The 15,100-nt window shown below is 25.0% G+C and overlaps 4 protein-coding genes and 1 long non-coding RNA gene across 5 annotated transcripts; 2 read left to right on the forward strand and 3 right to left on the reverse strand.

Moving 5' to 3' along the window:
• The first annotated feature begins 421 nt into the window (after nucleotides 1-421).
• Alg14 (ALG14, UDP-N-acetylglucosaminyltransferase subunit) lies at nucleotides 422-1,086 on the forward strand. The gene has a single exon (XM_011500012.1). The coding sequence runs from the start codon at nucleotides 440-442 to the stop codon at nucleotides 1,073-1,075; it is 636 nt and encodes a 211-aa protein (XP_011498314.1). The 5' UTR covers nucleotides 422-439; the 3' UTR covers nucleotides 1,076-1,086.
• Nucleotides 1,087-1,151: 65 nt separating this feature from the next.
• LOC105362552 (Jumonji domain containing 5) lies at nucleotides 1,152-3,309 on the forward strand. The gene is made up of 7 exons (XM_011500013.1): nucleotides 1,152-1,302; nucleotides 1,529-1,697; nucleotides 1,808-1,979; nucleotides 2,053-2,208; nucleotides 2,268-2,485; nucleotides 2,782-2,937; nucleotides 3,007-3,309. The coding sequence occupies exons 1-7, from the start codon at nucleotides 1,169-1,171 to the stop codon at nucleotides 3,262-3,264; spliced, it is 1,263 nt and encodes a 420-aa protein (XP_011498315.1). The 5' UTR covers nucleotides 1,152-1,168; the 3' UTR covers nucleotides 3,265-3,309.
• Nucleotides 3,310-3,409: 100 nt separating this feature from the next.
• On the reverse strand, nucleotides 3,410-3,873 carry LOC105362554 (RING-H2 finger protein ATL74-like). The gene is made up of 2 exons (XM_011500014.1): nucleotides 3,681-3,873; nucleotides 3,410-3,596 (listed from the first exon to the last, which is right to left on the reverse strand). The coding sequence occupies exons 1-2, from the start codon at nucleotides 3,828-3,830 to the stop codon at nucleotides 3,498-3,500; spliced, it is 249 nt and encodes an 82-aa protein (XP_011498316.1). The 5' UTR covers nucleotides 3,831-3,873; the 3' UTR covers nucleotides 3,410-3,497.
• Nucleotides 3,874-4,485: 612 nt separating this feature from the next.
• Nucleotides 4,486-5,101, reverse strand: LOC105362555 (uncharacterized). Its single transcript, XR_912896.1, has 3 exons — nucleotides 4,988-5,101; nucleotides 4,682-4,744; nucleotides 4,486-4,612 (listed from the first exon to the last, which is right to left on the reverse strand). It is a non-coding gene; the product is annotated as an uncharacterized LOC105362555 (long non-coding RNA).
• Nucleotides 5,102-5,182: 81 nt separating this feature from the next.
• On the reverse strand, nucleotides 5,183-9,389 carry LOC105362717 (uncharacterized). Its single transcript, XM_011500202.1, has 6 exons — nucleotides 9,196-9,389; nucleotides 9,029-9,121; nucleotides 8,796-8,940; nucleotides 7,847-8,216; nucleotides 6,537-6,831; nucleotides 5,183-5,267 (listed from the first exon to the last, which is right to left on the reverse strand). Exons 1-6 carry the CDS (start codon nucleotides 9,387-9,389, stop codon nucleotides 5,183-5,185), a joined length of 1,182 nt encoding a protein of 393 aa, XP_011498504.1.
• Nucleotides 9,390-15,100: the final 5,711 nt, after the last annotated feature.

The following is a 15,100-nucleotide window of genomic DNA, read 5'->3' on the forward strand; positions in this document are numbered from 1 at the left end:
TTGAAGTATATGGGATTCAATTTAAATAATATATATTTAGTTTAATGTGTAAATGACTTTAATTTATTTTATGTAACGCAATCGAGTAATTGCAATTCTGTATTATAAAAATATATGAAAATAAAATCTTTAGTGAAATAAATAACGTAGATTTTCATTATTATGTATATGTATTAGAGATCAACAATTTAAATATGTTAAAATTTTATTTTATTTTTGTATTTTAATTAAAATACTAATAAACTTATAGTAAAATAATTGTGTAAAAAATAAATTATTACAATTTAATATAACCCTTGAAAGTTAAATTATAAAATCATAAAATTTTAAAAATATATATCATCATAAAAGTGAATATTGTGTAAACAAGTATTGCAAGTATTATATTCATTATAAATATGTTCTTTTGTTTTAGATTAAACTTTTCAATGCTAACGTCATGGTCTTGCCTTTAATATGCGTATTGATTTTTCCAATTGTAATTCTTTTTATCATTAGAGGAACTTATTTAATACTTAATGTAAATGGCAAAAAAATAAAAAAAACAACTCAAACTAAACCATCAAAAACTTTAATTGTACTTGGATCTGGTGGACATACGACAGAAATTTTACGGATTGTACGGCACTTGAACAAAAAATTATACTTTCCAAGAGTCTATGTACAAGCTCAGACAGATGATATAAGTTTAATGAAAGTTAAACAAATAGAGGAAAATATTAATGACTATAAAATAATTCAAATTTCAAGAAGTCGTGAAGTTAATCAATCATATTTCACATCGATTTGGACAACTATTCATGCCATTTTTCAATCATTTCCATTAATATGGAAAGAAAAGCCAGATCTGCTATTATGCAATGGTCCTGGGACTTGTATTCCTCCTTGTTTAGTCGTATTTTTTTTCAACTCACTGTTTCTTTTGAATACCAAAATTATTTTTGTTGAAAGTTTCTGTAGGGTGGAAACTTTCTCTCTCTCTGGGAAGATATTATATTATATAGCTAATCATACAATTGTTCAGTGGCCATTACTCGGTGGAGATAATTATCCTCGAAGTATATTTGTACCATAAACACATTTAACATTTTACAATAGTAGCAAATGATGTAAAAGCATTCTGGTCGTTCATAAAATTTTCTGATATTTTTGATAACATACAGATATAATGTCAGAACAAATGTTAGTAAAACATATTAAGTGGGATCTACTGCAGGAAGATATTGTATGCTCTCCAAATGAACTAAAATTTTATTTGACCCAGATATTTTTAAGGCTGGAAAATTGGTATAAAAATAATGTGTAGGTATAACGATTGATAGAGTTTAATTAGAGACTTTGTAATCGAAGTAAAATTATTTTTAAAATACTTCATTGACAATTCTCAATTAAGAAATTCAAAATGATTTATGTACAAAATATCAACATATTTCATTATTTATAAGAGTATATTTTGAAAAATATTTCAGTTTTAATCGTATGCTTGTATATTTAATATTTTCATTTTTGCTTTTATTAATATCTTTAGCGTGTCTTCAGAATTAAAAAAATTGAAAATATGTACAAAATGGATAGAGAGTGATTTATTAACAATTGAAGCTTGCTTAGATCGTACATGGGAAATGCTCAATTCTGGCTATTGGAAAGACGTTCCCATTAATTATAGATATTGTTATTCAATATGCACTATTATAAAGGTAAAATATTTTTATTTTATCAAGCTACTTTCAATATGACATACGGCAAATGATATTTAAAGTATTTTATTTATTATTTTCCTATATAATTGATTACAAATTAATTACAGGCAATTTTATTGGAACTTATAGCTTACGTAGAAGAAGATTCTGTAAAACTTCTTAATACATATAAAGAAATTATTCAACAAATCGATAAAGGAATACTTCTAGGAGCTCCTTTACCAAAAGCTACAAATTTATTACCAGAAATAGCAGCAAGTTTAAATAAATATTGTTTAGGTAAGTATCAGTAGTTAGATTTATTAAAAAATAAACAATTTCATTTTTAATAAATGTATGTGTATGCTTATAGAATTAACTAAAACCGATGTATTTAACATGAAAATTGATGAAAACATTTATACAACTATATTTCCTGGATTTACACCAGTTCCTAATTTTATAAAACCATCGATGGAAAAATTTTATTGTGAGATTTTTAAGCCAAAAGTTCCTGCTCTACTTAAAGGTATGACGTTAAAATTTTATAAATTGATCTTAAGTAGTTTTGCTAATATTTCATTGTAGATTGTATTGATCATTGGAAAGCGTTACATTTATGGCAAGACATAGAGTATCTGCAAAGGATAGCTGGGAATCGAACAGTTCCAATAGAAATTGGTTCACGTTATACAGATGATGATTGGACACAAAATCTTGTAATATTTTCTGACTTTTTGAAAACTCATATATCATCTAAGAATGATAAGGTCGGTTATTTAGCACAACATCCACTTTTCGATCAGGTATGTAGTAAATTAAGATTTAAAACATCTTTAAAAATCATCTCAATTAAAAAAATTAAGTAAAAAATACTTCAATCAGTCATTTTTGTTCAATTAGTTTTAATTAATTTAGTATAACTTTACTTAAATCATATTAATATATAAATTTTGGTCGTAACTGCTTTATATTGAAAATTGATAGAAAAGTAATGTGTGACTAATTGAAGAAACGCATTTTTGAAAATATTTTACAATTAATTATAAATTTTTATTAAGAAATTATATAATTATGAATTCATAAGTACAATAAATTTTAGATTCCTGAACTGAAGGATGATTTTTCTGTACCTGATTATTGTTCTTTCTCAGATAACGAGGACAATGAAAATTTGCCAGAAATAAATGCTTGGTTTGGACCTAATGGAACTGTTTCACCGTTACATTATGATCAAAGAAATAATTTATTATGTCAGGTAATAGTTTAAAGTGTATCTTGATAAAAATATATTTCTAGTTTTTACTTTGAAATTTTATCGCAATAGGTTTTTGGATATAAAAGAATTATTTTATATAGTCCAGAAGATAATGAGAATGTATATGCTTATGAGACTCGATTATTAAATAATACAGCTAAAGTTGATCCATATAAACCAGATTTTGAACAATATCCGAATTTTCGAAAAGCCAAAGGATTTATGTGTTATTTAAAACCTGGTGATATGTTATTTATTCCACCAAAGTGGTGGCATCACGTAGTAGGTCTTACACCAAGCTTTTCAATAAGTTTCTGGTGGGACTAATATCGATACTATAAATAAATGAAAATATTTTATTACATTAGAAACCATAATATTTGATTTTACATAAAATATTTTAAATCATATAATTAAATAATAATTATATTATAAGAAATATCAGCTTTTATATTAATTATATAAGTATTAATCAAACCAAAGACTTTTTGGTTTTTAATAATTAAAAATACATTAAAGAAAAAATGAGTCTTTCTATAACTGTAACTAAGAACACAAAATTATTTATTTATTTTTGGTGATGAGCACACATCTATGTCAATTATTAAGTATCGACAATTTGGACAAGAGGTATCAGAATTCATCCATTCTTTTATACACTGTAATATAAATATTACTGAATGTTACTGATTGTAATTAAAATTATTTGTTAAATGTCAAATACTTTTTTTCAACAAGTTTACCTTTGCATGAAAGAAGTGTCCACACGCCAAAATGTAAGAATTGATTTTTTTCACAGTACCCATACATATAGAGCACTCATTTTCACTAGAAAGGGTCCATTTTAAATCTTGGGGTATGACATTCCAAGCTTTTATTGATGAATTATACATTTTAGGTAAAGAACTAGCTGCAAATAATGTAAAATATTTTTAAAAATACTACTATACTAAAAACGGATCACAAATATTATTTTATCACTCTAAAAGTTCATAAAATTTCAATATAAGTTCTATTTTTTAATTATTGCACAAGTCCTGAAATACACGATACGAGTTCGTAAAAAGAGTATAGACCATATATAGCATAATAATAACTCGATACAAATTTAATTAAATACGTAATACTTACTGAAAGATTTAGGTAATTCCTGAGTTTGAACTTTTTTTTTACGAGAGACTAAAACAAATTAAACTTATATATATATATATATATATATATATATATATTGAAAATTGCTTTTTTAATATGTTTATATATATATATATATATATATATATATATATATATAAATGCACAAGCACATAAATATATATTACATTAAATAAATTTACAAGACAATGTAAATAAAATATGCAAACTTTGGTTTCTTTCCTGACTAGAAATTAAAATAATTAATTTTATTTACAATCTCAAAATGTACAATACTATTCTTCATTTAATATCATGAGAAAATGGGTTAAAAAAGAAAATTGTAATATTCATACAAACCAGATATCGTTGGACGAGTACTACTCCTTTGAACATTTTGTTTACTTGATTCTACAATAGATTAAACAAATATTTTGAGACAGTCTAAGTATTTGTTCACACTAACTAAAATTGTATTTAATTTGTTATTTATAAAAGAACTTACCAAAGTTACTTCTTTTCTGTATATTTTGATGCTTCGAATCTAAAATAAATGAAGAATTAAAAATATAGCAATAGTTCATATAGCTTATAATATAATATTATAGAGAACCTGATGATGATCGTGTCGATATTTCAATGGAGTATTGATCATTTGAATCATATTTGAGTACATCTGCATTTATAATAAAAGACTTAGTTTACAAAATATTATAATCTATTTACCTTAAAAAGAAGTTGTGCTAAGAAGTGCATTACTTGAAAGTAAAAAAAATGTTTTCTTTCATTTATAATATAAAAATATTGCATAAACTTTAATTTTTTTAACTTATATTTTATATATTAACGATATATATGCACATAACATATATGCATATACATACATATATATATATATATATATAAAGTAATAGCATACATTTTTCTTGTTTACGTAGAAAGTATTCTTCAGAATATTTCAGAATCTCAGCCACGGATAAACCCGATAAAGAATTATTATGGTTTTTACGTATATCTTCAATAATCTCAATAATATCGGCTCTAAAAAAAAAAAAAATTGACAACATTAAAAATTTAATTTCAAACAATTTTTAACAAGTTTTACAGTTAATACTTACTCAAAAGTTCCAGAATAATTTAATAGCATGATTTTTACTAATTTATTTAATCCAACTTTGTACATTAATCTGCATTCATTTCTAAAACATCAAATGTAAAAATTACCGTGAATATTTCTTAAATCAAGGTACTAAAAAAAAAACTTCATTTGTAATCGTATTTCAAAAGAACAAGGAAATTTAAAGATAATTATGAAACAATTTTTTAAACTGTGATATATTAATTTATTTTACAGAAAAATACTGATGATGATTATAGTTTTAATTAAGAAAATAAAATTTTACTCTTGTCTTGGTAATAAATTTAATGAAAATATTGTTATTGTAAAATTGATTGAAAATGCGTCACGGTATGTATGAATAGTGCAAAAATGAATTATTTCTGTTGATTTAACATATTATTTTTGTCTTAAATCTTTTTTAAAACATTGAAGTATCTCAAATTAGATTACAATTGCAACATTTTTTTTTTAACAAACCTTATTAATATTGGAAAAGAAATTTGAACCTTAAAATTATTAATTGTAAATAGTTTTCTATGAATTTGTTTAATAAACAATTTTTATGACAATTTTTTTTTTTTTTTTTTCAAGAAGAACTTTTATTATTAAAAATATTCAATTTAGGGAATCGTTACAAAGTTCGATACATCCTTCGCATATCTTGAATTTTTGAGAATCATGGTTTCTCGTGTGTCGTACCCCACTATTCCATTGATATATATTGTCTAAAAAGTATATCGTGCTTACTATAGCAAACTGTATTCAAATAAACTTCAGATTTCTATATTTTAATATATAATATTCCAAAAATCATGAACATTAAAAAATATATGTAAAACTTGACTCCAATCGGTCTAATTGACGTCATTTGTCCTTACACAAATTATCAGTTTTTAATAAAATTGAATTATTTAGGTAAAAATATTTTTTATTAAATTTATTTTCATTTTTGGTTTTGTTAAATGTTTTGTCCTCGTTTAAAATGAAATAAGCAGCGTATATTTTATTGGGGAAAATGTAATTTTTATACATTGTACATTAGCCAATATAAAATACTTGTTAAACATTAAATGCTTTGCGTTTGCACGGAATGATTTTATATTTTAATATTTGATTAATCAATAATTATCTTTTAAGAAAATTTGTAAGAAAATATAAATTCTATATTTTATATAAATATTTAATAGTTATTCTACGTTAATGTATTGACAAATGCATTAAAGTAGTTATTTATAAATTTATTAAACTAGATTTCTTCTCTATAATTGGTTATTTATTATTATTTACTCTTAAATTTAATATATATATATATATATATATATATATATATACATATATATATACTTACTTTAATATGTTACTAGTATAATCAGATTGATTATTAAAACTACACGCATTGTCAATGTCATCATTATTCCCATTATAAAAATAGTCAGTTACTGAAGGATTACTAATATCTTTCGTCGTATCATCGTTAACAATACTATTTGTTATTTCCTTCTCTATAGGCAACGATAATGTTTTAGAAGCTTCTTTGTGTATTGATATTTCATGATAGACATTTTCTTTATGAATTACTTCATTGCTTTCTATGAATTTTTCCTCGTTTTCAATTATTATACAATCCTTTTGCTCCAAATTCTCTAAATTCGGTATTTAAATTAATATATTTTATACTTTTATATGTATTTGTAATTTAAATTAAAAAAAATTTTTATTAAATTTGGTATTAAAAATTACAATTAATTTATATAAAAGCCAATTTACTAATTTATTGTAATTTTGTCGATTAATCTAATTTAGTATTTTATTATTATTATTATTATTATTATTATTATTATTATCGTTAAGATAGCTTTAATAAATAAATAATTTAGAAACAATTTTAACATTTTGTATATCTGTAATATGCTTTGGTTTATCAAAAAAAATTAAAAAAAAAAAAAAAAATTACATAAAATCTTAAAATTATAATATATCCGAGATTAATAAGTGTATTACCGTTATATCGTCACTATTATACTAATTCATGGATAATAAAAATGATAAAATTATACATTCACATGTCGTAGTTATACCGTTAGAACGGCGACAAAAAAATTCAATGAAAGATGCAAAGTGCTAAATTGCCAATTGTACGTTGGAAATTACATTTAAATACAGATACGAGATGCCGTACTTGTAAAACTGATTTCAGTGTATATAGGAAGATAGAATTTTTTTTTAAATTTCAATTCATTATTAAAGATGAGTAAAATCCCATCTCTCTTAACTAAAAGTTCAAAAGTAGGGATGAAACAGTTGGTGATCACTTGACTTTACAGTTACCAATTGCTTCATCGTTTAGTTAAATTTTAAGCAGAGATGAAACAATAGACCGTATAAAGATATATATTTTAAGAAATTTCGATAATAATTGGAAATGAGAGAAAGAGAAGTTATTAAATAATAATTTACTATTTTAATATCGGTGTATAGAGCAAAAAATTAAACGATTTTATTGCCTCATGTAAAAAAAAAAACCGATTTTTCATCATGGAGATGAATGATTTGCAATTTCAGTCTTCGATTATCAACTTATCAATTAATTACTAAACCCATTAAAATGAAATTCAAAATTACGAATTAATAATTTTACTACACGACTGTGATACGAACCTGAATCGTTACTTGGAAGTTGTTCCTTTTCCATCTGTGGCATATCTTTCTCACAAATAATAGTTGGTAGTTTCTCGGCAATCTCGACATTTAAAATTACTTCGGGTGATATGTTCCACTGTATTGTCTTTAGCAAGTGTTTAATATTTTGAACAAATTCTTCTCTGTTCAATTCACAGCCCAATTCGTTTAGGTACATCATAAAATTATAATGTATAATACTACATACCATAAGGATGGTCTTTATTATACATTCAACATTTTGTTCACTAATATTTTCGAGGACTGGGAAAGTAAGTTGAATGCTTGTCATTTTAAACTTGTCTACTGCATTGGAATTTAATATTTCTAAATACTTCGTATACTGGAGCTATAAAAAAAATGCAATATTCACGTGTTTAATACATATTTATTTTAATAATAATAAATAGATATGATAATATTTCAATAGGAAGTTGCATTTATATATTTCAAACTACATAAATTTAAAATGACCTATCTGTTTCAATAATAAAAATGTTCTTTATAATAATCGTATTTCTGTTTAATGTATACATATAGATGTATAACAATATTTTTTGTTATTAATTTTATCTTTAAATATGTATTACCTTTATGTAAATATAAGTTTTCACGAAAAGAAATTAGACAAATTGGAATGTATTATGTTTTATTTTGAATTATACTACTATTTATATGTTGATTTATTAAAGAAAATAAATCAAGATATAAATGTGAAAACGTAAGTAACTAACGTAACATTTAATTATATTAAATTTTTTATAATTAATCGCAATATTACATTAATTTAAAAAATAAAAAAAATTATTTAGTTTATAATTTATTAAATGATATACTCATAGGGCGAAATATAAATTTCTTTTATGAACGTATAAAAAAATTTCATACACTAAAATTAATAATAATGAATACGACAATTAGATGTTACCTGCTGATCATTTAGTACTTCTTGTATATTATTGCGTTTATTTATCCAATTAGTAATTACGAAGAGTTTTATGTCAATCAAATTTTCTATCCAATCGTTAACTGTATTCATCAAATTTAAAATCAAGGTATAGTGGTCAAAAAATCTATATGAAACCAATTTTATGAAAATAAATTTTTCAAACTATTACAAATGTTAAATGAGACCAATATTTTTATCTATTATTATTTTACCTATTTAACACATATTTATTTTGAGCAAACTGGCGATTCAAACTTGTCTTGATCAAATTCATTTTTGTTTCGATTTCCGTTTGTAAAACTTGCCTAAAAATAGAATATTCAAACATTTTCAGAGACTATTGTATTAATTACTACTAATATTTATTTTTTCAACGTACTCAAATTTATTTATTTTACTTTGCCATATGGAATTTGTATGATCTTCAAGAATTTTATATTCTTGAACATTTTTCAAAATTTGTTCATTAGAATTGGAATGTGTACTTAATTTTTCTTCTAAATAACTTATTTTTTCCATCATCACTAAATTATCATCTTTTACATGTTGATATTCTACTTGAAATTCTGTCATTTTTTCACGAAACCGTTCATATTCCTCAATTTTTTTAAAATATTCCTTTTGATCTTTTATTAAAGATTCTATACACGAATCCTTTTCCATTAATTTTTCATGTAGATCATTATTTTCAATTTTTATCTTTTCTATATGCTCTTCTAACTCGATTACGTATATTTTATATTTTCTATTTTCTATTGAGAAATGTTTATATAAATCTGTATTATTCCTTTGACATATTGAATCATTCTTTTTTACGTCATAATTGTTTAAAATAGATGGTAATAAACATTTATTATCTCTTTGATTTTTTAAATCTATTATTTCTTCATGGATAACTTTTTGTTCATTATTACTGTCATGATCTTCTTGGTGCTTTCGATTAAATTTCAAGGCCTAATAATTTATACAAATTTAATTATTTTTACTTTGTTGCTTAAGTACATTTAAGGATTATACCTAATTATATTTAGTTATATTTTATTTTTGTATACAAAACATTTAGATTGTATTAAAAATAAAGTTTTATTTTTAATAGGCATACTTAATTAAAATTGACATTTGACATGATGAAATTGAATATTCTACAAGACTGAATAATTAAGTAATAAACAGAATATGTTTGTAAAAGACACGCATTCAATTTCAGTTAGTTTAATTCTTAAGAATGCTGCTCAGAGTAAATGCACTTATTTAAAAAATATTTCATTCAATTATTAAAAGCTACTTAATAAATGTATAAATTACTAAACATTTGCCATTTAATATTAAAACATGTAACTGTATATAATCCTTTAATGTTAAATAATAATAGTATAATTTTACATGCAGTTTCTCCTTGGATGATGTGATATCGTTTGAATCGCGCTCACTTATTAATGCATTGTAAATATCAGCTAAATCTAATATTTCAAAGAAAAAATAAAATAATATCATTAAAATATTAGATAAATCAATAAGAATATTTTTTGCTATTATTGCAAATCGTTAAAACACACAAACCTTCATTACTTGCCATATTATCATTTTCTGAAATTTCATCATTTAATAGTGCTATTTTATTTGATTCTAGTAAAAAAACTAATATATCTATGGCAAAATAAAGAAATATACTAGAATGGTATAATAAATAGAAGAATTTTATTATTACCTATATTCGTAAATTTGAAGTCTTTGTTAATTTCATCGAACTCTGCATATAGATCACAAACTTTAACAAAATTATTTCTAATATAAGTATGAAAATACCTGTGAATTAAAAATATTACGAAATCAAATATTATTTAAAATGTTCAAACAATTTTTTAATAATCTGGACGAAAATTAATACGTACGATAATAAAAAATGTTTTGAAACAGGAGTTTCAAAACATTCCGAAGTATCATAATTATCTAATTCACCTTTTGTAATTAATATTTCATCTTTCAGAGCTTTATAGTTTTTTAGCTATAAATAAATAGTGTTACATTGTAATATATTTACATAAAAATAGAGATGTAAAGAGATAAATTTAAATGAATTACGAAGCATATATTGTTAATATTGGAACTACAGCATAAAATCATTCAATTTTAGTTAATTTATTACAGAATTGTCGATTTTTTACTTTACTTATAGTTTCATCAATAGCTGAACATAATCAAAATACATCTGTCGATAATATCTATATTGAAGTTAAATAAAAATTGAAACATAATAAATAGTTAAATACATAGTAGAAAAAAAAAAAAAAAAAAAAAACGAAATAAGTATAGCAATATAAAATAGAGAATTCAGATAAAATTAATGTTACGTTAATAACCTTCTTTACAACATTATTGCATAAATATCTGTTGTTAGAATGAGTACCAAATGTTGGATTTTTAAATTCTTCTTCTACTTTTCCCGTTTTTCCTATTATCTCAATTGATAATATTATGCATGGAATATTATTTCTCATACAGTCAGGTGTAAAACAGCTAATATTACCAATAATGTCCTATTATACATAAACTCATTAATAAATTGAACGAAAAATTTCATTAAACAAATTTTACCTTTTCTAACATTTTTTGTAATCCAAATATTTCGATTTTTTTATCTTTCCAACAATTCTGATGATATTTGAATATACATGGTTGTTCATTATTACACTTAACAATTACCATTCCATTAAATGCAGGATCTCTGAAAAATATTGACATATATACTATATTATTTGTGAGACAATTGTAGTTATAATTATTAGTGAAAATTCTATTTAAATGTAAATATAATTTCTTTAAAACATAATTATTAAATTTTACTCATATAAAAATAAAATTACTTTATATATATATTAACATTTGGTGTAGTGTATGGCCTAGCAATATTTGTACAGTTTAACGAATTGCAAACAGCATCGGCTAAATGAAAAATTAAACAGTATCTTTGCACCGCTAACCATTGATTCTAAAATATTGCAAAAAAAAAAAAAAAAAAAAATGAATGTAACGGTTGAGTTTTTACATATATGTGCTGTAAGAATTTTCATGTTTACATAAATGTTTTTATTTTGAATCACAACTTCTGTTTCAGGTATGTAATATTGATTCAATATAATATTTTTATTCCAAATAAATTCTCCTGCATTTAGTGACACCAATCCTTCATCAAATCTATAATAATCAATGCAATTCTAATATTATCTCACAATAAATTATTTAATAAATAATTACGATATATGCGTGTATTACCGATACAATTTACAATGCAGTTTGGCTAAAAGGCAATAAATGATGGGCAGTTCTTCTTTGATACCAATTGGCATATTCTGCAAAGTGGTAACCGCTTCTAACAAATCATCCAATTTGTTTAATTTAAAATGGCAAGAACAAATCATATACTGAATTATAGCAATTTCTATCTCCCGTATATTTAATATCTTAGCAATCACTAAGGCATTCTGGTATTGCACTAAAGCTTTATTATAATGTCCATCCAAGTATTCTTTTGCAGCTACTATGGTATACGCTTGATATAGCTAAATAAATAAAATTTAAGAATTAAAAAAAATGATTAAATTTACCCATATATATTTTTCTAATGTTTCGATTGCATTTAAATTTCATGATAAATATCGTTTATCTATTTAAAATAAATATTTATAAATAAATAACAATAATTATTATCATTACAGATTATTATAATAAATATTTTTAATATTTAAAAATAGTTTTTTTTCTTTTTCTTTTTTTTTTTTTTTGAACGATTTAAACAAATAGATTTTGACATTCATTAATTTACAGCATTTTTAATAATTATTAATTCATAATTGAGGTTAAAAAAAGACAGAAAAAAAAAAGAACAAAATTACTTACTTTTAGATACATAGTACAATCCATTGTCAGAATACGTCAGAATACGAATAATTATGGATAAATTTATTATATTAGAATAATTATGGAAAATTAGTCTTCTGAAAATCTAGAGAATCCATCATAAATTAGTCGTAAATCTTTTTATACATTTTCAAATATTGATATTTGAAATTAAAGCTCATTACATACACACACGCGCGCGCTCACGCAATTATTATATATATATATATATATATATATATATATGTATGCATGCATATGTACGATATATAATACTAAATATGGAGAATGTGCCATTTATTTTTAATATAAAATTATAAAAATTCATATAAAATGAGCAATGATTTCGCGTTGTGATTAAAAAGTATTGTTTCACCAAAATCTTAATTTAATTTACGAATAATAAAATAAAAGTAATGAAAATAGTATGATTATTTTACTGTACGAATTTGTTTGTTTGTTTTTTTTTTTTACATAAATCTCGATTTATTGAATAAATTACAGCCGCGAGATAGAAAATGTTTTAACAATTGTAAAACAAATACATGATTTCTTGAAAATTTCAGTTGACAAAAGCAAGTAAAATATATCGATAACAAAGGAATATTTTTAATATACAATTGTAGATCTGCTCGCATCTACAACAAATGAAGATTTCTAAGAAATTGACAAACCCTGCGCCATGTCTAGTCTAAATATTCATAACATAATAATAATATTACACGTATAATTTGCATTGTAAGGCGACTGATCTGCACGTGTCATTATTTATAACAATGAAAGAAACAGATGAAAAATATAACGATACAATAAATTACAAGAGGCATTGGTTGTTTTTTTTTCAACATTTTCAAATGCTCATATCAAGGCTTTATTATATCACATTATATTTTTTGTGTTTTTTTATTTTGTTTTGAAATTATTGAATTATCATGCCCCTCGGTATTATTAAACGAATAAAAATATATTATATCTCTATTTTCAGACAATTTCATAAAAGGTACGCTAATGAAATGTGAATACTTCATAGGCATTTTTTATACTTACATTATCCGTTTAAGAAAAATTCATACATACCGAAATGAAATATAAAACGTAAAACACTGTGTGCTCAATGTTGGTGAAATCAAATGATCGAATAAGCATCGAATATCAACAACGTAGGCCAAGTCCCCAATGTGATGCACACAAACATAAATTACAATTTACGTGCTTCGATACGTAAATAAGTTTGCCTAATTTTTAACGTCCGTGTCAATAAACAAGCACCGTTGCTCTACCATTTTTCCTCCCAACGCTTGCGGCGCTACAAAACTTACATCGCATTGTTAATAACAAAATAATTTTACCAATACAAATCTATAGACCTTGGGCGACGAAAGTTTCAATCTGAACTCTTCTCAAATACACCTTTTCCAAACTTCTTTCTATATTCTATTTTACATTCATTATATCGATATCGATTATTCCCACCAATTAATTATTATCAAATAAAAAAAAAAAAAAAAAAAAAAAAAAAAAAAAAAAATGAGGTACAACACACGCAGGCAATTTACAAATTAGGCTCAGCGACCGAATTACCTCGACGGATCTCGGATCAGCGGCAAAACTTTCTCCTCGACTCGAAGGACAATCGTAAATGAAAGCGCAACCTGATCGGCAACGGCAATTTCATCGTCCGCTAACGAATTTTTCTCCCCACCCTCTGGCCCTCCTTTTATCCTCGGCCACTTGTAAGCTTACGCCACACCCACATTCTCGTATAAAGCGAATCATCGCGGGATTTATCGATAGATTTATCGGCCATAATACGGACGTACGCGAATCACGGGTCTGAAAAGCTGCCGGATCGCCTCGGCGGTGAGGACGTTCATTTTTTGTAATGTGACACGGACCTCGCCATACATTCAGCATCATGTCGAAGAGTCAGTGCTCGACATTGGCCGAGTCGTTTAAGGGTCGGTAGGTCGGTAGGTCGGTAGGTCGGTAGCGTAAGGCTTGGCCCGACGGCATCCTAAGAGGCACGAGGCTCGTCATCCTCCTCCTCCTCGCAATTTCACTGCAAGTCACCGCTCATCTGGAAACTGCCTTACCCAAAACACCTCTCATTTACGACATTTTTACGCCGCTCGTCTGGCCGTTGCACGTGGGAGCGCTGCACGAGGTGGTGGCGTCGTTTCATAATGCGCGGCCATAGTAAGAAGAGAAGAGCGCCGTCGGCGGCGGCAAACTTCTCAAAAGTTCGTATAGGGCCGTGACAGCCACGAGGCCGGTAGTAGCCGGGTAGAGTCGTCCCTTGGCCGTTCGATTTTCGTACGCGGCTACGGGCGTGAAATCGTGACGATGAATGAGATGGCGAAGGAAGGAGGCTGTTGGTGGGCGTGATC

Source organism: Ceratosolen solmsi, unplaced genomic scaffold (genome assembly GCF_000503995.2).
Source record: "Ceratosolen solmsi marchali unplaced genomic scaffold, CerSol_1.0 scaffold41, whole genome shotgun sequence".
Taxonomy (NCBI): Eukaryota; Metazoa; Arthropoda; class Insecta; order Hymenoptera; family Agaonidae; genus Ceratosolen; species Ceratosolen solmsi.